The sequence below is a fragment of the Akanthomyces muscarius genome, chromosome 6 (assembly GCF_028009165.1).
Source record: "Akanthomyces muscarius strain Ve6 chromosome 6, whole genome shotgun sequence".
Taxonomy (NCBI): domain Eukaryota; kingdom Fungi; phylum Ascomycota; class Sordariomycetes; order Hypocreales; family Cordycipitaceae; genus Akanthomyces; species Akanthomyces muscarius.
Window position 1 is genome coordinate 3641595 of NC_079246.1, and position 19286 is coordinate 3660880.

General features: G+C 54.4%; 8 protein-coding genes across 8 annotated transcripts; 2 read left to right on the forward strand and 6 right to left on the reverse strand.

Moving 5' to 3' along the window:
* Nucleotides 1-235: 235 nt before the first annotated feature.
* LMH87_001306 (uncharacterized protein) lies at nucleotides 236-727 on the reverse strand (the record flags this gene model as incomplete). The annotated part of the gene is made up of 1 exon (XM_056199361.1): nucleotides 236-727. One exon carries the CDS (start codon nucleotides 725-727, stop codon nucleotides 236-238), a length of 492 nt encoding a protein of 163 aa, XP_056056216.1.
* A 1632-nt stretch (nucleotides 728-2359) lies between these two features.
* LMH87_001307 (uncharacterized protein) lies at nucleotides 2360-4894 on the forward strand (the record flags this gene model as incomplete). Its single annotated transcript, XM_056199363.1, has 2 exons — nucleotides 2360-3938; nucleotides 3984-4894. 2 exons carry the CDS (start codon nucleotides 2360-2362, stop codon nucleotides 4892-4894), a joined length of 2490 nt encoding a protein of 829 aa, XP_056056217.1.
* A 407-nt stretch (nucleotides 4895-5301) lies between these two features.
* Nucleotides 5302-7287, reverse strand: LMH87_001308 (uncharacterized protein; the record flags this gene model as incomplete). Its single annotated transcript, XM_056199364.1, has 1 exon — nucleotides 5302-7287. The coding sequence occupies one exon, from the start codon at nucleotides 7285-7287 to the stop codon at nucleotides 5302-5304; it is 1986 nt and encodes a 661-aa protein (XP_056056218.1).
* A 209-nt stretch (nucleotides 7288-7496) lies between these two features.
* Nucleotides 7497-9199, reverse strand: LMH87_001309 (uncharacterized protein; the record flags this gene model as incomplete). Its single annotated transcript, XM_056199365.1, has 4 exons — nucleotides 7497-7854; nucleotides 7904-7983; nucleotides 8028-8989; nucleotides 9037-9199. 4 exons carry the CDS (start codon nucleotides 9197-9199, stop codon nucleotides 7497-7499), a joined length of 1563 nt encoding a protein of 520 aa, XP_056056219.1.
* Nucleotides 9200-9871: 672 nt separating this feature from the next.
* Nucleotides 9872-11461, reverse strand: LMH87_001310 (uncharacterized protein; the record flags this gene model as incomplete). The annotated part of the gene is made up of 1 exon (XM_056199366.1): nucleotides 9872-11461. The coding sequence occupies one exon, from the start codon at nucleotides 11459-11461 to the stop codon at nucleotides 9872-9874; it is 1590 nt and encodes a 529-aa protein (XP_056056220.1).
* Nucleotides 11462-12707: 1246 nt separating this feature from the next.
* LMH87_001311 (uncharacterized protein) lies at nucleotides 12708-15017 on the reverse strand (the record flags this gene model as incomplete). Its single annotated transcript, XM_056199367.1, has 1 exon — nucleotides 12708-15017. The coding sequence occupies one exon, from the start codon at nucleotides 15015-15017 to the stop codon at nucleotides 12708-12710; it is 2310 nt and encodes a 769-aa protein (XP_056056221.1).
* Nucleotides 15018-16170: 1153 nt separating this feature from the next.
* LMH87_001312 (uncharacterized protein) lies at nucleotides 16171-17013 on the reverse strand (the record flags this gene model as incomplete). Its single annotated transcript, XM_056199368.1, has 1 exon — nucleotides 16171-17013. The coding sequence occupies one exon, from the start codon at nucleotides 17011-17013 to the stop codon at nucleotides 16171-16173; it is 843 nt and encodes a 280-aa protein (XP_056056222.1).
* A 678-nt stretch (nucleotides 17014-17691) lies between these two features.
* On the forward strand, nucleotides 17692-18567 carry LMH87_001313 (uncharacterized protein; the record flags this gene model as incomplete). The annotated part of the gene is made up of 2 exons (XM_056199369.1): nucleotides 17692-17703; nucleotides 17776-18567. 2 exons carry the CDS (start codon nucleotides 17692-17694, stop codon nucleotides 18565-18567), a joined length of 804 nt encoding a protein of 267 aa, XP_056056223.1.
* Between the last annotated feature and the right edge of the window lie 719 nt (nucleotides 18568-19286).

The following is a 19286-nucleotide window of genomic DNA, read 5'->3' on the forward strand; positions in this document are numbered from 1 at the left end:
GAGCATCGCTCGCAAGAATAGCCTGAATGCGCAGAGTGCGAGAGATAGTGTCACAGATCCGTTGGAAATTATATCGAAACCGTCTCAAAAATGTACGCCATCATTCCTGTTGTACTGGCATAACCATCAGCGACACTGACGGCCGTGGCATTGGTATCGCAGGATCTCATCTTGAGGAAGGCTGCGAGTGAATAGTAAGGTTTATGCATGGAAGGCTTTTTCGAAATAGCCCAGACTATGTGCCAGCATCCCATTTCTTCTGCTCCGATATAAACGCGTCTTTTAGCCTATTGTAGCCCTCATGACTTTTGCATCGCTCCCAGTACTCTCGAAACACTTGGCTCGCCCGTTCTTTGTCACTCTTATCCGCATGTCGCTCGCTCTTGGGAAGTTCCTGGCGGGTGGTGGCGCCCTTTTTGTATTTCCGTCCGCCGGCGTGGTTTGCGTAGCGCTTCGCCCGCGTCATGCCCATCTGGATAAACTTGCGCGCCATGTCCATGCCGATAAAGTCGTCTTGCTCGCCATACGCCTCGAAGCGCGCCCACAAGTCGGCGGCGCTCTTTTCGGCAATGGGCACGGTGCGGAAGCGCCAGAGGGGTAGCAGGGCGGACTTGTACGGCTCAAAGTGGAAGACGCCTTGCTCGCCGCGGCCGATGCGGTACTCCATGCGCTCGCTCTGGCTTGTTGTCTGCCGCAGAGTGTTCGGTTTCTCATTTGGTTTAGACATGCTGAGTCGGCTTCGTTGTATCGGATTAGTTGTGGTGTTGCAAAAGTAGGAAGTGAGTGTGACGATGAACAACAGACTTAATTTCTAGTATCTGACGTCACGACTACAAGAATAGTCTCAGTTTTTCGCTGCGATGGCTCCAGCAGAGCCATGTACAACTTTTTGCTTAAAACCGAACCCTAGGCAAATTGTAGTGGGAATATAGCATCCGTAGTTCAAGTATGGTCCAAATGATGAATGGCATCTTGGTGGCGATGTACCCAAGTGGTATTGGAGCGGGCGCCGCCTGCGTTTGGTCTACGGCAGGCGCCTTAACCGTAAACCAAAGACAGCCATTCTTGGTTACCTCGGATCAGGCAAATTATCTCCTAACCTGGGGGTTTTCACTTTTTTTGCGTACTCGATTCATCTTTGCCGTTTCCTCACACTTCCGTTCCTGCAACCGTAGCTGTTTGATTGTAGGGTAGCAGTACCAGTACCTGCCAGGGTCGGCGCCGGACTGTTCTCTTTTCTTATTGTTGTTGGTCTCTTTTTTGGAACGCTAAGTGATTTGAAATAAAATCCGCGATAAATTTAGCCTGCGTCTAATTTTATCACGGTTCCTTGTCAAGCTGATCGGCGGCCAGCCTCACTTTCAGCTTTCTACAATTGTTGCTTTTTCGTGGCGCAGGCGACCCAGTCTGAGCAGGCGGCGAGTCAAGCTATCAGTACCGTATGCTTTGCAGCGAGACAGCTGAGATGTTTCGGCAGCGTTGGAGCCCATCTTATCCACAGCGTAGAATCAATGCGCTGGGGTGGTCGTGAAGGCGTAGCATTGCAGTCTGACTGTCCATCGTCCGCCAGGGTAGCACCACGCTGTGCCTGAATGCCCAGCAATTATAAGCTGTCGTAATTTAGCGGAAACGGGCCTTGCAATAGTTTGGTCGACTATTCTTGTTTTAGCTGATTTATCACGAGCAGTTGCAGGCTAACGGCGAGACGAGCTAGTTGCTGGTCTGGTCTGGCCGCTCTGGTCAGGCACATCCAGGTCGCAGCCTCTCCCTCTCTGTCGTTTGCTCTGCAAACCTCAACTTTTTCCTGCCCCCCCCCAACGCAGTATTTCTTGCTCCTTCATCAGCGCAAACTCAGCGATCAAGCCATCGGCGTCTGCATCGTCTCCATTATAGCCAGGGCTCCGTATATCGTTCGCCCCGTGGCTAACGCCCCATCCCCGCTTGGGAGTGTCCGAGCTCAGCGTCCCGAGTCCCTGATTTGCAGCGGTCCAGCAGGCCAGCCGACCGGGCACCGCACAGACTTGGGCTTGGCTTCTTTTTGGGACAATTTCGAAACGCCGATTCTGCATGGGAAAAGTAGCCTCCTGTCCTGTGGAACGCTTGCTGGCTCGCTCGCCTGCCATCTGCCGTGCTGCAGTGCCTAGTTACTGGTACCAGCAGTCCGGGCATGAATGCACTGGCGCCGCTCACCTGCGCCATCGCCATCGCCATTCGCCCTACCGTCGAGTCTAATCCGTTTGTCAAACTAGAGCTGCCTCGGACTACTCCATCCGCCTGAGAGACACCAGACCGTGTGTCCCCCCCCAATTGTGGCTCTTTTGCGGCGCGTGCCCAACGAGACGGGCTCTCTCCTTGCATCATGGACCGCGATCCGCCCGACGGTCCCCCTATTGCTGTCCCGTCACGAACGCACTCGCAGCGCCACGCTCACAACCGCTCAAACAGCTCACGAACCAAAAACGGCCCTTCCTCTGCGCGACCCAACCCCGGCGCCAGTCCAGAAATCATCTCCGACCTCATCTCCAGCCTGACCACCTCCCACTTTGATTCGCTGCCCCTTGCGGACCCGGCCAGTCCCTCTCGCCTCGAGACTCGAACCACTGGCTTCTCCGACGCCATTGATCCCCTCGACGACGGCGCCACCTCTCCCGTCGTTCGTACCTCGAAACTCCCCTCTGGCTATACCTCCGCAAGCACACCCAAGAGTCCCCGAGCATCCTCCACCGACGGCTTTCGACCATATCTTCGTGGGAGCAGTCTCTCCCGCGCCTCCTCCTCTGCTTCCCTCGGCTCACGAAACGACGATGCCAGAAGCATTGGCAACCTTTCCATAGAGCCTGGTCCCGCGCCCGATCCCGAGCTGCGTCCGCGCCGCTCCCACGACAGCTGGGGCAAGAAAACGGGCCGCCGCCAAAAGGACGTGCTGTACATGAGCTCCAAGGAGCGGCTTCGTGAAAAGGACCTGGACCGCAAGTGGCCTGGTGCGGTCATGCCCTCGGCCAGCGGTGCCAGCAGCATCCACAGCGGCGGGCGTGCCGATCCCTTTCTCGCAGAGATGGCCATTCGCGAGGAACCCGTATTCAATCCCGTTCGATACTCGAGCGACTCTTACAACGGCTTCCAGGCTATACCCACCCGCGAATCCAGCTTGCGAAGGTCGGGACAGAAGAAGCGTTCCAGCGCCCGTCGATCGAGACAAAACAGCGAATCCGAGCCCATACCCGAAGCTGCAGAACACAGTCGCAACGGCGCACTATCACGGACGAGCCACAAGCGCGGCGAATCTGACGCTGGACGGTCGTTCTTGTTTGACGTAGATGAGTATGCTGCCGTGACACAGGCGCTCGATGACCAGTACGAGCGGGAGAATGGACGCCCGGAGCCGTCGCCGGACTATCGACAAAAATCCTTCTTGGACGACATTGACCACGAGGGAGCCCCAGCGCCCGCCATTTCCAACGGCCGCCGAGCTTACGAGCGGGAGCACAACGGCAACGGCCGCCTAAGCCCCTTTCCATCCGCTGACTTGCGCGCAAAAGGGAGCGGCTCCAAACTGAAGCGTCTTTCTGCCGCTGCCCCGATGAGCCCAGCCCGCACGAGCGAGCAGTCCGACCGAACGGCCCATCCTATCGCATACGAACGTCCTGCCTCGGCGGATTCCATCGACGACAATGTCGAGTCATATCTGTGCTCGCCTAGACTATCCCAGAAAATCAAGCATCCGCAGACGGGACGAATGATTTCGTTTTCCGAAGTTGGTGACCCTGAAGGCTCGGCCGTCTTTTGCTGCGTTGGCATGGGATTGACTCGATACATTACGACATTTTACGACGAACTTGCCTTGACTTTGAAGCTGCGTCTCATTACCCCGGACCGTCCAGGCGTCGGTGACAGCGAACCGTACGCCGACGGCACCACCACACCACTAAGCTGGCCAGGTGAGTTGCCTTTTCGCTGATCATGATCAATGCTAATATTTCTAGACGACGTTTATGCCATCTGCCAAGTTCTCAAGATTACCAAATTTTCCATTCTCGCCCACTCGGCCGGCGCAATCTACGCCCTCGCCACCGCCCTACGCATGCCACAACACATTCGAGGCAAGATTCACCTCCTCGCACCCTGGATCCCGCCTTCGCAGATGAACGTCTTTGGCGCGTCGCAGGCACCTCCCACGCACTCAATCCCCACATCACAGCGCATCCTCCGTGCGCTGCCCACACCCATCCTCAAGGCCGCCAACAGCAGCTTCATGAGCGCCACCAGTTCCTCCATCACCAGCTCCCTGCCCAAGACGCCCCGTCGGAGCAAGCGCAAAAGCGGCGGCAAAGAGGGCCGCAGCGTGACGCCCTCCGCAGGTGACCACATCGATATGGCGACCCTGAACGGAGACCACAATGGCGCGCGCCCTGTCCCGACGCCCGACGCCACGGAGAACATGGACCGTATGCACCCCCCGCAGAGCAGCATGTATGCCGGCGCGGGCCTAGAAGAGGCGGCGGGCAAAGAGCGCCAGGTTACGTACGACACGCGGCTCACGCACGCTATCTGGGACCTGGCAACGACGGGTGCCAATCCCGCTGTGGATTTACTGGTATGTCTGGAGCGTCGCCATACCATTGGGTTTCGCTACGTGGACATTACACGGCCGGTTGTGATTCATCACGGCAGCAAGGATAATCGCGTGCCGGTGGACAATGTCAAGTGGCTGGGCAAGAGCATGCGCAGATGTGAGGTACGCGTGCTGGAGGGAGAAGGGCATGGGTTGATGGCGAGCGCGACGGTCATGGGCTCAGTGCTCATGGAGATGAGCAAGGAGTGGGAGGACTGGATGCGCGTGACGGGGGATGACTCTCGGCAACGGGAGCGTGGACGACGGACGACGCAGCGATGAAGCCGGCCAATCTTCTTTTTTTCTTTTTCTTTTCTTTTGGCTTGCGTTTTTGATGCTCATCATGGCATAATGTGTTGGATATCCCTATGACCAATGTATTTTTCTTCTTCATTACGGACGGGCATTTGGCAATGCTAGTTTTGATTATCTACTTCTCGGACGAATTCTTGAGGTGGACTTTATCTTTTCTTTTGGATATTTTAGCTTGGAAAAAGTTGTTCAGGCATGCATGCTATGATTATAATCGCATTTTTCAAATACCAGCCGCATTCAAGCGGTTTTTATCATATACATATTCTTTCTATGGTCTTTTTGAAGTCAGACTGCAGTCTGCCCTTGCTCTCTTGAAGAAACCTTATCTAATTCTCGCTGCTACGGCTTTCACTGTGGTATACATGTCGCTCGACCTAGTCCTCGGTCAGCACCCTCGTCCAGTCAAATTTCCTCCAGTCCTTCTTGAACCCGTCCACCCTCGAATCGCCGCGATGCCACCGCCCTTGCTTCTTGACAATATGCGGCTCCGCGTCCACGATCCCGCCAATAACCTCTCTCGCAAAGACATCCCCCTTGGGCCAGCGCCCAGCATCCTCCACGATGTGCCCCAGTCCGCCGTCCAGCGTGAACCAGACGTGAAAGTACGGCATCTCCTTGGCCAACGACCTTCGAAACGCCATCCGACCGAGCCCCTCGCGCGCCTTCGCACCCGTGTCGATAATTTTCTTATGCTGCGACCACTCCTCGTCGGCGGAGAGGAAGGCTTCTTTAAAGTACGCCGGCGCGGTGGCGCCCTCGGCGTACGGAATGGGGACGGCCATCATGGCGGCGTGCAGATGGCGGTTCGGCGCGGCGGCGTTTTCGTAGAAGAGCACCTCGCGGCCCTGGGCGTGGTACATGCGCGTGAGGCTCTTCATAAAGTTGCGCATCTCCTCCCACTCGTCGTCGTCGCACTCGAGGAGGTTCTTGCGGTGCGTCGTGGGGACGATGACGGCGCCGCCAGGGGATATCTCGGGCTCCGTGGCGAGCGTCAGGAAGACGCGCGTGGCGAGCGCGAGCACTGGCGCGAGTGGCGGCTTCTGCGTGTCCTCGTGGTGGCACAGCGGACAGTTCTCCAGTATGCGATTGACTTTCTGGAACTCGCTGACGGCCATGTTCTTCAGGTTCACCTCGGACTTGTGCACGCGCTTGGCGAGCTTCTCGGCGTTTTCTTCCATGTACTCGAGGTCGTCGTCAAACTTGCCGTCCTTGGCGATGCGCTCGGCGAGGCGCATGCCCTCGCCGCCCGCCTGGCCCTTGGTGCGGCGCTCCTCGCGCAGCATGTCGTCGACCGTCATGTCCTCGTTGGCGACGACGGTGCCGCGCTCGCGGCCGCGCTTGTTGTCCACCGACCGCACCTCGTTGCGGATGTGGCCCGCGAGGAGCCGACTGTCCTGCCCGCCGAGCACGACGGACTGCGCGGCCGACGCCGAGGGGGAGAAGCCCGCGGCGGCGCGGTTGTAGTCCTCCTCGAGCTGCGCGGCGTTGGGGAGCCGTCGGAGCTTGGCCTTCATCATTTGCGCGCGGAGACGGTTCAGCGCGGTTTGGTCTAGAGGGGTGACAATGGTCGCGGCGGGCGCTGCGCTAGTTGGTTCTGCAGAGGGTGGTCGAGGGGCTGGCGAAGTTGGCTTTTGGTTGGCGAGACGCTCCGTGTAGAATTCGCCTGTGGGTTTGTCTTTCATGTTGTAGCCCTTGCCGTAGCTTTTGGCCCGGTCGAGCTCCTGCTTCTCTTCTCTGGCGTCATCAAATTCCTGCAAACTTCCGAAGCGCTCAACAGCAATGTCTTCGACCGGCCGTCCTGTGTCGTTCGCCATGTCGTACACGCCGCGTAGCTTGGTCATGCGCCAGCTGGAACCGGAATCGCCAAATGTGTAGTCGATAACGCACTCTTTTGGCTCGGAGGACGCCTCGGCTGCGGAAGCGGGTGTATTGAGCCCACGGTTGATCTCGCGGACAGACATGACGCGCTCCGGTTCTTTTGGTGGCGTCTTTTCCTTTGGTATCGCTCGGTGGATGTGCTCAATGTCGAGGGCGGACGGCGCCGTCATCCAAGCGTCTCGGACAGGCGCATCTCCCGCTTCCGCTGATGGCTTGTCTTCCAGCTCTTTGTCTTTGTGTTTTTCGCTACGATCTCGGGCACGATGCTTGTCGCGGTCTCCGTGCTCGTGCCGTGAGTCATCGTGCTTGTCGCGCGCCCGCCGTCGCCGCTTGTGTCTGTGGTCGTCGTCCTCGTCGCGGTGGCGCCGGCGATGGCGATCGTCGTCGCGGTGTCGGTGTCGGTGCTTCTTGGGATCTTCGGTGCGCTCACGCTCGGCCTTATCGGCAGCAAGCTGCTTCTCAAACTCGTCGAGGCCGTCCATGGTGGTGGGAGGATGAAGATCTGAAGGTGCAAAGCTTGAATCTCGAGGCAGCTAAAAGTTTGCCCCACCAGGTCGGGAGGTGACGACATGCAGGGCTACCTTGCACCGAGATTAAAAATAAAGATAAAATGCAGAATTTTCCTCCCTTATTGACTATGACTTGCTATTACACTTGCTTCTATTATATTCTTATGGTATTGTTATTGCGACTATAGGCTGACTCGGTGATATCGCACAATCTCGTCGTGGCCAAAGACTCGTTCTACCTCTATTCGGTAGCCTTTTACACGAGGCACCAGCTTGATCCATACTGCCCAGTATAATACCCCAGAGATTAGTACCGCGAGCCCAACGAGAGGAAATAGGTAGAAGTGAGCCCCGCCGATGGAAGATGAAGGCGGCGGTACAAAGGGCCCAATGATCAAAAGCCCGTTGAGAAACAGATATATCATCGAAATGGGCAGATACGTGTGCCACGGCGATTTCCAGCGCTCTGGTTTATTCCATTGTAAGTAAACGAGGCCAACTGTTAGGAGCATGTTGATCCAGGCCCGAGGGTATACAGTTCTATCTTGTTAGCTCGACTTCAGTCCGTGTGTAAGCAGACCGCACTCACAGTTCTATAATCGCATCATACGAGTGGCCGAGCGGCGGTGCAGCTATCACAATGACTGTGATTACCCAATGCAGTACAAGCTGTTCAGTCAGCAATAGTCGTAATGTACGAACGCCGTACGTACCGACGCCGCTGGAGCGTTGCAGGGCTTGTTCGACGCCCAGAATCTCCCGAAAGGCAATATTCGCTCCTTTCCGAGCTCTTGATTCAGACGCGAGTGCGCAAAGCTTGTCGCCAATACACTCCCAAGACTACTAACTGCCACAAACACAGGTAGTGTCTTGGCCGCCGCACTCTCCCCAAACATGTTCTTGAAGAACAGCGCAGCAACTAACAACTCCGACGTTGCCAGATCCAGCTTCCGAACCGCAGCAAAATACGCAATATTCGCCATCATGTACAGCACAGTGACGACGCCCACCGCCAGCGGCGCCGCAATCGCCAGCGTCCGCCGCGGATTTCGTACCTCGCTGAGCACATAGTTTGCGCTCTCCCATCCGCTAAAGGTGTAAATAATGCTCAGAAATGCACTCGAGTACGCATAGAAACCGCCCGCGCCGTACCGCTCCATGTCCGTCCTGGAGAATGAGTGGTCGAAATTATGCGGATCGTCGGTTCCGCGATACCCTGCCAGCGCCGCAACCCCCGAGAACGCAATGACGAGCATGACGACGACCTTGAACACGCCCATGAGGTTCATCAGCCGCACGCCCCATTGTGGTAGGAGGCTGTGTAGTAGGACCGCAAATGTCACGCAGCCGATGCCGATGGCGCGCGCGGCCCATGTCTCTCCCGTCAGTGTCGAGCTGCACGCGTCGACAATGAGCTGCCCGAAAGCGACCGCGTTACCGGCGGAGAAGCCCAGGAGCACCATTTGCAAGGCCAAGATGCACGAGGCCAGATACTTCGGACGGCGGAAGATGCGCTCGAGGTAGTTCTTTTCGCCACCTGAGCGGGGAATGGCGAGGCCGAGTTCCAAATAAATGGAAAGTCCGCAAAGGGCGAGGATGCCGCCGAGGAGCCAAAGAAGAAGAGAAATGCCGACGGAGCCCGTGGCGCTGAAGACGGTCGCCGGTGCGGAAAAGACTGTCTATTTAGCATGGTCTCTCTCGTGGAGAGGAGGGGTTACGTACTCCCTGTCCCAATCATTTTATTGATTATCAAGAACGCCGTACTGAAAATTCCCAATTTGCGTTCATCGCTGTATGAAAATTGCTGTGCCTCTACGTCGGCATGCCGTTGTCGCACGACAATCGATTTGGCCGACCCATGGCTGTCATTGCGGTCGGAACGCATGTCGATTTTCCGCAGTTGACGAGAGCATCTGTCTTCCCCCCGGATAGAGGGCTCAGTGTCTCCTATATGTACAGTCTCTCTACCTACCAAAGCCAAGTCTTAATAAGGTTCTCGGCTGTGCTGGCCAAGCTTCGCCGCAGCGCACACGCCCTTGGCGCCGAGTCCAGCAGCGCAGTGCAAAGCCACCGCAGCGAGGCACAAAAGTACAAAAAGCCCATACCTATAATGAGGGGGTGACAAGAGAGCGACTTAATGAAAAACGCCAAGAGGAAAGGCGAAAGCCGTTGCGCAGGGTGTATGACTGCGTTAGACTTGCCAAGACCTGGGCGTAGCAAAATGGTTGGGTCTCGGCCTTGGCCCAGAACCCAAGAGCAGCCAACATGCGCAATAAAGACTCTAGAACGACACATTTGTGTGTTTCATTTGAACTGTCTTGTATTTTGGTATCTAATTATTCCATAATCTATTGCTAATGATGCTAAATTCGTGTGCAGTGGTGCAGTTCCTTGTGCAACCACCCAAAACTCCGAGCGCCGTGCCATAATGCCAAGATGTGATTCCACTTTGGCCATCTTGTGTTGAATCTAATCATGTGACAGAAAGAAATCGTTAATTGAGAAAAAGAAAAAAAAACCCCTCAGCTCACAAATGCGGCCGTAAATTAATCCTCGTTCAACTCTTGCCCAAAGCCTTGTCGAGCATTTCAAACGTGGTGACGACGGCGTAGTGGTCCGACGTCCAAAAATTGTCTTTTTGCTTGGGCTCCGGCTTCGGCGGCGGATCATCGATCATATACGCGACCGATTCCTTGACACGCATCGCGCCCGCGTAGTAGACAAAGTCGATGCGGTCCTTGGGCTCCGGCTTGTCGTCGTAGTCGGGGTTGTTGAGGAAGATGGGCGACCAGGTGTAGCCCGGGTCCGCGACGGGATCCGGGTGGGCTTCACGGAACGAGTCCTTCATGCCGGCCTGGACCGGGTACCACGACGACGGCCACTGCATCTCGCCGGCGCCGCAGTGCATGTCCTTGGTCGCCTCCGTGTAGTCGAGGTGCGAGGGGGAGTTGAAGTCGCCCGTCAGAAGCACCGGCACAGTGTCGCTGCCGTTGATGTACGGCTTGATGGCGTCGCTGAGCTCCTGCGCCTCGGCGGTCCGCCCCGAGTCGTCCTCCTGCTGCATCACCGTCTTGTTGTCCTTGCCCTCGAAGCAGAACCCGTACGGCCCGTACTGCTGGAAGCCGAGGTGAGCGCCCCAGACAATGACCTGCTGCTTATCGCCGTCGAGAGCGATGCGCACCGCCGCCGTCTTGTTCGTGCTGTCGAGCGCCTCGACAATCGGATACCGCGAGATGATTGAGGCATCCCATGACTCGTACGCCCACCAGCCGAGGGCGTGCGCGAGCCGCAGCGCATGGATACCGTCCGTTTCCTGGAGGCCGACAATGTCGGCGTTGAGCTGGTTGATCACTTTGACCTGCTTGGCGTGGTAGTCCTTGACCTGGGTGCCGCCGTACCACAGGTTCATGCTCATGACCTTGAGCTCCTTCACCATGGGCACATCGGGGCCGCGCACTTCCACCACGGCTTCCATAAAATACGACAGTTTGTTGCGACCCATGACCTTGACGGCCAGCGACGTCTTGCGCCTGGACTTCTTGGTCGGCGTGCCGTACAGGATGCCGGTGTGGGTTGAGTGAACCCAGCCGTCGCCAGAGCTGTAGACGAGGTAGTATAAGTTCTCGTCGTCGCCCTCAATGTTGGTCATTTTACTGGCGTCGAAGCTCCAGTATTCGCCCTCCCGCGCAGGGCGCAGGTTCATCTTGTATGTATAGTATCGGACATTCGTCTTTTCGGCCGTGTTGAAACTGACCGGCGGCGCGATGGCCTCGTACGTGTCGTCCGCCATCAGAATTGCCTTGTAGCTGCCCTGACCGAGCTTTGATGCGTTGAGGCGCACCTCGCCCTCCTTGCCCTTGGCGTAATCCCAGGTCAGAGGGTCCATGGACTTGGTCCCGTTGACCGGTACGCCGCCGAAGGAGTAGAAAACGCCGATCCAGTTCGTGTCGGACGCGGTCGTGACGTTGTAGCGAAACGTGGCCGGCTTCTTGTTGTACTCCCATGTCAAAAGAGGCTTAGGCTCGGGCGGCCGAGCGATAGAGTGAATTGGCGGCGTGTAAGTGTAGATTGGCCCTTCTGCGGCGATGGCGGCCGACGGCATAATGAGCGCCACCCCGAACGCGGGAAGCCATGTCGACAGGCGCATCGTCGAGATTTGCAGACCGGAGAGCTCGTGGGGGAGCAGGAGGGGTCGTTAGCTATATACTGTTGAAGTACTTTACTAGCAAAACTCAAAAGCCGACCTGCTATGCAGTCATAGAATGGCACGAGGTAGAGAAATGTGAGACACTTGGATGGTATGCAGCCGACAGCCTAGCAGCGGGATGTGATACATTTATAAGGTCGAGAAAATCATTTTCGCCGTTTCCAAGGCCTGCATTTATTCTAGTGTTAGTTGAATTACCCAAAGCTTATTGCGGCAACCCAGCACCAGGCACGGGCGCCATCTAACCTTTTGCCGGCCGCCGCCAAACTCTGAATTGCGCGGCCTGCATCGAGACGCCATCACGGCCCCGGCGCTAGTGGTCATTAGCTGAGTTTCGAGGTATGCGTCCACTTGAGGTGGGCGTGTCTCAGAATAGAGGCACGGCTTTTTTCGACGAGGTCTCGACGAGGTCTTGACGAGGTCTTGACGAGGTAGAGTGCTGGAACTGTGGGGGCTGTTGCGGTCCTCTTCCACAGCTATTTTGAGGCTCGGCCTTGTATTGAAGCCTTGTTGCTGCGGATGAGGCCGCTGGTCGGCGACAAAAAATGCATGAAACTAGCGAAGCCTGGTTGCGGCAAGGCGTGAAAATAGACCATTGTGGATGAGAAGCCACTATAGGCTGACGACGACTTGAAGAGTCCCGCGATAACTAAAAATATAATATTTACGAGAATGGCAAGAGGTCACTTGATACATTTTTGAGCTGTGTCTCGGCTCGGCAGCATCCAGACTCTGCAACTGTATTGTCTGAGGCCAATTGCCTGTTAATACCCCAGACTTTTCCTCTCTACCTTCGACAGGATTTGTGGACAGTCGAATGCTGGTGGCGTTCCTGTCGATCCGCCACAGAACACAAATCAGACTTTCGGGGGAGCTAGAGGTAACTTTGAGCCGCCCTTTTTCTCTTTTTCTCTTCCGCAAGCCGCCTTCTACTTTAATACCGCAGAAGATGTCTCCGATCAGCACGTCATGAAGAAATCGTTGTTTCTCTATGTCTTACACGTGGCAGATGGACGGATTGGGTTCACCTTGGCTAACAAACTTACCCCGCCACCGCCAGACTTGCGCCATGTCGCATTGCCGAATTTTTTCACATATCTAAACCTGGGGAGAAATTTTTCGAGGCTTCCCAATTTACCAATTAATATCTAAATATCTACGTACATGCATGCTAGTGTTCTTCCTATTATGCCTGCCATCGCCGACTCCACTGGTGCACCAGCCCTTTATCCTTGCGCTGCACCTCATCCCATAGCCGGGCCGTCAAGAACTTGTACAGATAAGTGCTCGCGTTGTTGTAGCTGATGCTGTGCGTGCTATCGGTAAACGGCATCACCCTGAGCTTGGTCGGCGGCACCTTAGACCCGACGAGCAGGTCGACGAGGGCCGCAGTGTTCTGGTAGTGTACATTGTCATCGCCAGTGCCATGCATGATGGCGACGCCGCCCGCAATATTCCTAAAGCCATCTATATTGCGGACAGCTGTGTGGTTGTAGCCAGACTCGTTGTCTTGCAGCCTTTTCATGTAGCGCTCCGTATACACAGAGTCGTAGAGGCGCCAGTCCGTCACAGGCGCAGTAATGAGACCAAAAGTAAAAGCACCAGAGTTGGCCTCGACGACTTTAGAGGTGAGAAACCCGCCGAATGACCATCCCCACATGCCAATTTTGTTGGCGTTGATGTAGGAGAAGCGGGATGCGAGCTCGCGGGCAACCCAGATCTGGTCCTGTGCCTCGAGGGTACCGAGCTGCTTGACGACGGAGCACCGGAACTTGCGGCCCTTGCCAGCAGTTCCACGGTTGTCGACGACGTAGGTTATATACTCGAGCTCTGGATCTGACCCAATATAAGCGGTCCAGTCGAGACCGATGTAGCGTTTCATGACCGATTGCGAGTTAGGGCCCCCGTATGGTTTGAACAGCACTGGGTACTTTCTGCTCGGGTCAAAATTGGCGGGGAGGGTCTGCTGAACATTGAGCAAGAAACCTTCCGGATTTTGAAGCTCAAACCAAGTCGTATTGAGTAGCTTGTACTGCTGAGTCTTCTTGTAGTAGCCTTCGTTGCTCTCGAGAGTGCGTAGCGGCGTGGTGCTGTTGGCGGACACAAGCTGCTGGTACGGGATCTCAGGTCCCTGGTACGACAGAACGTAGTAACCGCCACCGGTGGAGAAAGATGCACCGTAATATGCAGGCTGCGAGTCATCAACGAGCGGCGTAACCTTCATAGTCTCCCAAGACACACTGTACAGGTGCGATTCGGTGCTATGGCGCTTGGATGCCAGGAACGCGACCTGTTTCCGTTTCGTGTCGACGTTGGAGATGCTTCGAACGTCCCACTCGCCAGACGTCAGTTGAATAGTTTTACCACCCTCGACGGGATATAGATATAGATGTGTCCAGCCAGACTCATCCGAGGTGTCCACGTAGTAGGTCGAGTTGCAACTGCCCTTCAAGCTGCCGGCGAAGCGAATATTCTGCTCATTATCGAACCAGCCGTCGGTACCATCGCGCTCACGGACGACTTTAGTTTCGCCAGTCTTGATGTCGACAGTAATGTGCTTGTCCAGGTCTTGCACTCGATTGAATGCACGGTAGATGAACCTTTGGTGTGTCTTGGTGACCCATGCCACCTCACCAATGATTGTCTCGTCGCCGAAAGCATCGACGGGGATATCCTTGCGCTCCCGCGTCTTGACATTCAGCAAGTGAAGACCAACACGAGGATTCGTCGTGCCCACTTTCGGGTATCTCAGCTTCAGTTCTTTGGGGTACAATGGCGCAAACTTCTGCTTATCCATAAAGTAGGGAATTGTGTAGGTACCAACGCCCGTCTCATTCAAGCTGAGGAAAGCAATGTAATTGCCGTCCGGGGAGTACCAAAACGCTGAAGCAGCGCCAAGAACCTCCTCCTGGTATACCCAGTCCGGGACGCCGTTGAACTGATCCGGGCCGCCATCTGTGGTTATGCGGTGCACGGTGGCATTTTCATCGCGGATGTACACATCGTTGCCCCGAATGAACGCGATAGAGTCTCCTGCGGGCGAAAGCTGGGCAAATTGAATGTCGCCAGCTTGATCCTCGACCAGCGGGCGAGTTTTGCCGGTGGCGGTATCGAGAATGGTATAATCGGCCAAAACTGAGGAGCGGTACTCTTTTGTAGCATTGATAGCGAACAAGACTATGCGATCATCGGCGCTGATCCAGTAGTCATCCATGTCGTCGGGAATCTGGCTCTTTTTCAAGAAGACAGTCGAGTTGCCCGAGACAATGTCTTGTCGCACCAGGTCGCCATCGTCATTGCTGGAGATGTACTGCCCGTCTTTGCCGCCAGCCGACGTCCACGTAATCTGAGTCGTCTTCGGCCGCAGGCGCGGGGATGGCGTCGTCTCGTTGTAGGTGAGGAGACGATCACCGCTGGAGGTGGCGGGAAATGGCAGCTGTGCTGTGATGCTCAAAGCAGCACCCACGGTTACAGCCAATGCAGCGAAGACCTTCATCTTGCTCCTTGACACTGTTTGAAAGTCTAAGTGTATCAGTGAGGAGGGGAGATACCGCCCGCGACTGAGTCGACATCTGCCTATTTATATTCGCCTCACTGCGTGACACATAAGATCCACTGTCTAAATTGATTGCATTCGATGCTACCAAGACCAGGATGATTTGCGGCGCTCGGCTACGTTGGCCAAGAGCACACCACACTACCTGCCCGTTCGGGAATGGGTAGTTTCCACCGCCAAGGCGATCATCCATGCGGCTATTTCTTTCGCCATTGATGCATGCTTCGTTACTTCAGATCTGTTCGTGGGGTAATGTTTGCTCCTGGCCGGTGCAGACTTGTGACGGGGTTTCGTTGTTGTAAGCCGGCGCTAGATATGGTGCTTATGATCGGACGGCCCTGTCAGCCGCATCGGAGTAGACTCACGGGTGATGAGCACTAGCAAAAGCGCGTTTCGATCGTGGCTACGCCACCTGCCTCTCTCGGACTGCTATTGCTCCGTGCAGAGCCCCAATGAAGACTGTGCAAATGAGGCCAAGCGCTGCAAGTCAGCGTAGCCTGCTGGGCTCGCTTGGCAAATAATCCGCAACAGAGGCATGGACAACATGTAGCCTACTGCTGAACGAGTCTTGAAATATACGGAGCCATTTGTAGTGTATATTATCCTTTCAATAAGATGAAGAATCATATTTTCCCGAATGAAGATTCATGCAGTTTTAACAAGCGATTTTTAAATATGTTCCTTTGAATAAACACTTCTTTAAAATGATAGTCATTAGGCTTGAAGATAATTCCCTTTTACCTTGATATACATAAGCTATGCACGAATTAGCCGGATGTAGTGCTGCGTGACGGGCTACTACAGCAGCCTAGCCACGCCTAATGCTCGGCTCAGCTGGTGCTGGCTCAGGCACTAGCGAACATAGCCTGCAAGGAGCAGGGCGAACCAGCCCGTGAACATACTGCAACCGCACCGGAGAGGTCCCTGGTTAGCCGCCTTATAACGCTGTGGAAGAACAGTCGGTGACTCTCTTGTATTGACACTTCGCATTTGTAACTGTATCTATTTTATTTTCTACCAAGCTTCTTGTACTGACTCTCTAACTATATCCTACTCCCAAATGTGATCATTAAACCTGTGCTTCAATTTAAGTCTAGTTCTTCTTTGCAAGCACTGCTCCTCCCCACAGTGAGCCTGGGTTTAGTCTCGTCGGGTATTTCGCCATCAATCGAGAATAAACCTCCTCTGCAGTATCGCTCTCTTTCACGGCTTGATGGAAGTCTTCGAAGTACTTCCGTGTCTCCATGATTGCTTCCGGGCCGAATGAGCTGTCCGGGTCGCTGTGGCCGCCAATTACTGTCACGGGCTTCAATGCTGCGAGCTTGTCCAACGCTCTTAGCCATTCCAGGCGTGAATCAAGGCTACCTGACTCGCCCATGTAGGGATGAGTATTGCCGTAGACAGAGTCGCCCGCAACAAGAAGACGAATAGATGGAACCCACAAAGCAGTAGTCTCATCGCAGTCCGTATGACCCAGCCTGACGATCAACAATGCTTCCCCTTCCAGTTCAAATCCATCTGCCTCCAGAGCCTCAGCCGAAGCGAATTTGGTTGGAATCTGTCCAGGAAAGAGCTTTCCCCATAGACCCTGGAGCCGGTCCGGGGAGTGCTCTTTTTCCATCCTAGCTGCCACTTCCGAGGTAGCCAGGACCTTGGCCTTGGGAAACTGATCCAAGACAGTTGAGCATCCAAAGTGATGGTCTCCATGAGCATGAGTGACGTAGACGGCAACCAAATTTTTCCCGCTGGCGACGACCCAATCTGTCAATTCTTTGGCAGCTTTAATAGTCAATTGAGTATCGACCAAAACAGCATCCTTCTCTCCGTAGACCAGAGTTGAACTTGTGGGCACCCACTTCAGGTGGTCGTGGCCTTCGGGAGCGCTACGCGTCGCGCTCGTGCGCTTGCTAAAGAAGACCTTGTGCCGAAGAACCATTGTGTTTTTCAAGGAACAAACTTTCAGGTAGCAAGAAGACGAAAAGGTGTAGTTGACTGGGACAAGAGAAGCGAAGGTGCAAAGACGGCGTTTCTCGGCTTGGTTGACGACTCTAGCGGCAGAGGTGGCTTTATACACCGAATCCAGGCGACGCCAGTACCATGCTTTCACTAAGCCGCTACAACATTTCACTCAACGCAAAATTGATACGTATTGGTAAGCCGCGAGTCGGCAAGCACTGTGCGTCTCCATCGCAACTGATCAGTGATCACGGCGAAGCACACGGCCTCCACTGTATCAGTGATCATGACCCGAATACAAAACTTCTCCACTCTTCGCATTTGTGGCATCAGCCATTACGAATCGAACTCCCGTAAAAAGGATATTAACTTATGTCGCTAGCAATGCCGAGGCAGACAATTGCCTTCTCAGAGGTACAGATGGCTTCAGTTTGGTGACGATTATAAATCTTCGAGTCCGTTTACATTAATCTCAGCTCGACCCAGCCTCAACAACTCGCTACTGGGGTCTTTCGCTGCCTTCTTTTTGGTAATCAGATTGTATTTTTCGTTCAACATCATGGTACTACCGAGAGTTGACGTCGAGTTTCGAGCTTGTGACGGCACGCTTTTGAGAGGATGGCATTATCCAACTGAGAAAAAAAGCCCATGCATCGTTATGTCACATGGGGTAAGGGAATTTCATACTCAGATTAGACAGCAACCTGCCAAATAAAGCAATCTAGACGCTAATTGCAAATAGCTTGCTGGTATCCGTCATTTCCTTCTACCGCCTTTCGCTGGTCGATTCCAGGAAGCCGGATTTGCTGTTCTCCTGTACGACAATCGCAACTGGGGCGATAGCGAAGGTGAACCTCGACAGGAATCAAATCCAGCATTGCAGCAGACGGACTACTATGATGCTTTCAACTATGCCATTACCCTACCGATGGTCGACTGCGATCGGATGGTATACTGGGGAACCAGCTTTTCTGGTGGCAACGTCATTTACGCCGCTGCAGTGGATAAAGGTATCAAAGCTGCTATTATACAATGTCCTGCTAATTCTGGAGAAAAGCGTTCTTTGGCTTTTCGAGACCAGGTTCCCCAACTCTTTGAGGACAGGGCCAGAATTGTTGCCGGCGAACCTCGAGGTCGTGTGCCGTGCATTGCGCCTGACTTCGAGTCAGCCCAGGCGGGAAACGCGCTGGTGCTGTTCCCTGACCTTCACGCATACCAGTCCTTTAATGGCATCCACGAGTGTGGCGGCAATTGGGAAAATTGGGTAACTCGGCAAACGCAACTACAAATGCTCGAGTTTGAAGGCCACGCAATGATCCATCGGATCGCTCCAACGCCACTGTTGATGGTGATTCCGGGCAATGACAGGACTGTGTTGACATCCTCTCAGCTGGTGGCGTTTGGGAAAGCACGGGAGCCTAAAGAACTGTTGTTCTTGGAGAATGCCGGGCATTTTGACGTCTATCGAGGACAATTCTTCGAACGTAACATTAAGGCGCAGATTGACTTTTTGAGAAGCTACGTCTTCGACTGAATAACAGTGCGACGGCCGGTGCAGCTCAACAGCTCGATAATGTTCGACCGTGCCGATTTATCTAGTGCTTGTTATCCGCTAGGGTTCTCCGTACAAACAATGTATAATTATGCCTATATTTTTAGCCAGAGTGTATTATTTACTCCATTGAGCCTCTGGACGCGCGATATTCATTTCGCACAAGCTGTTGTGCTGCTCCCCGCATCTCGAAGCGTACTCGATTGAAGCTTGATTCGACCACTATGTATACTATTTTGAACAACTGGGAATCATCTCTTCTTCGGCGATCCAGCCCCACGAATCATAGCATTCATTCTTCAGTAATAATATTGATGGGACTAAATACAACCAAATCTGGCGCCAAGTAGGGAAGAAGCTTGTAGGTATCCCAGTAGAGCCAGACTTCTTTAAACTGCATACCCTGTACCGTTCGTGGCTCATTGTTGTGGCTGATTATAGCAATCATTGAGAGAGGTACGCTAACAGTGGGTTCATGGTTCCTGTTGTCCTTAGCCCAGATGTGGCGGACAGCTTGGCACACTAATTCAACCGTCCCGTCATCATTATGGATTTCTGAGACTTTCAATATGTCGTGAGAAAGCTTCCCAAATTGACTAAAAAGCTTCATGATCCACGGCCAGATCTGAGTTCCGCTGTAATCCACTCCATTTTGATTGTGGAACACTGCATCTTTGGCGTAAAACTGAATTGATTCAGCA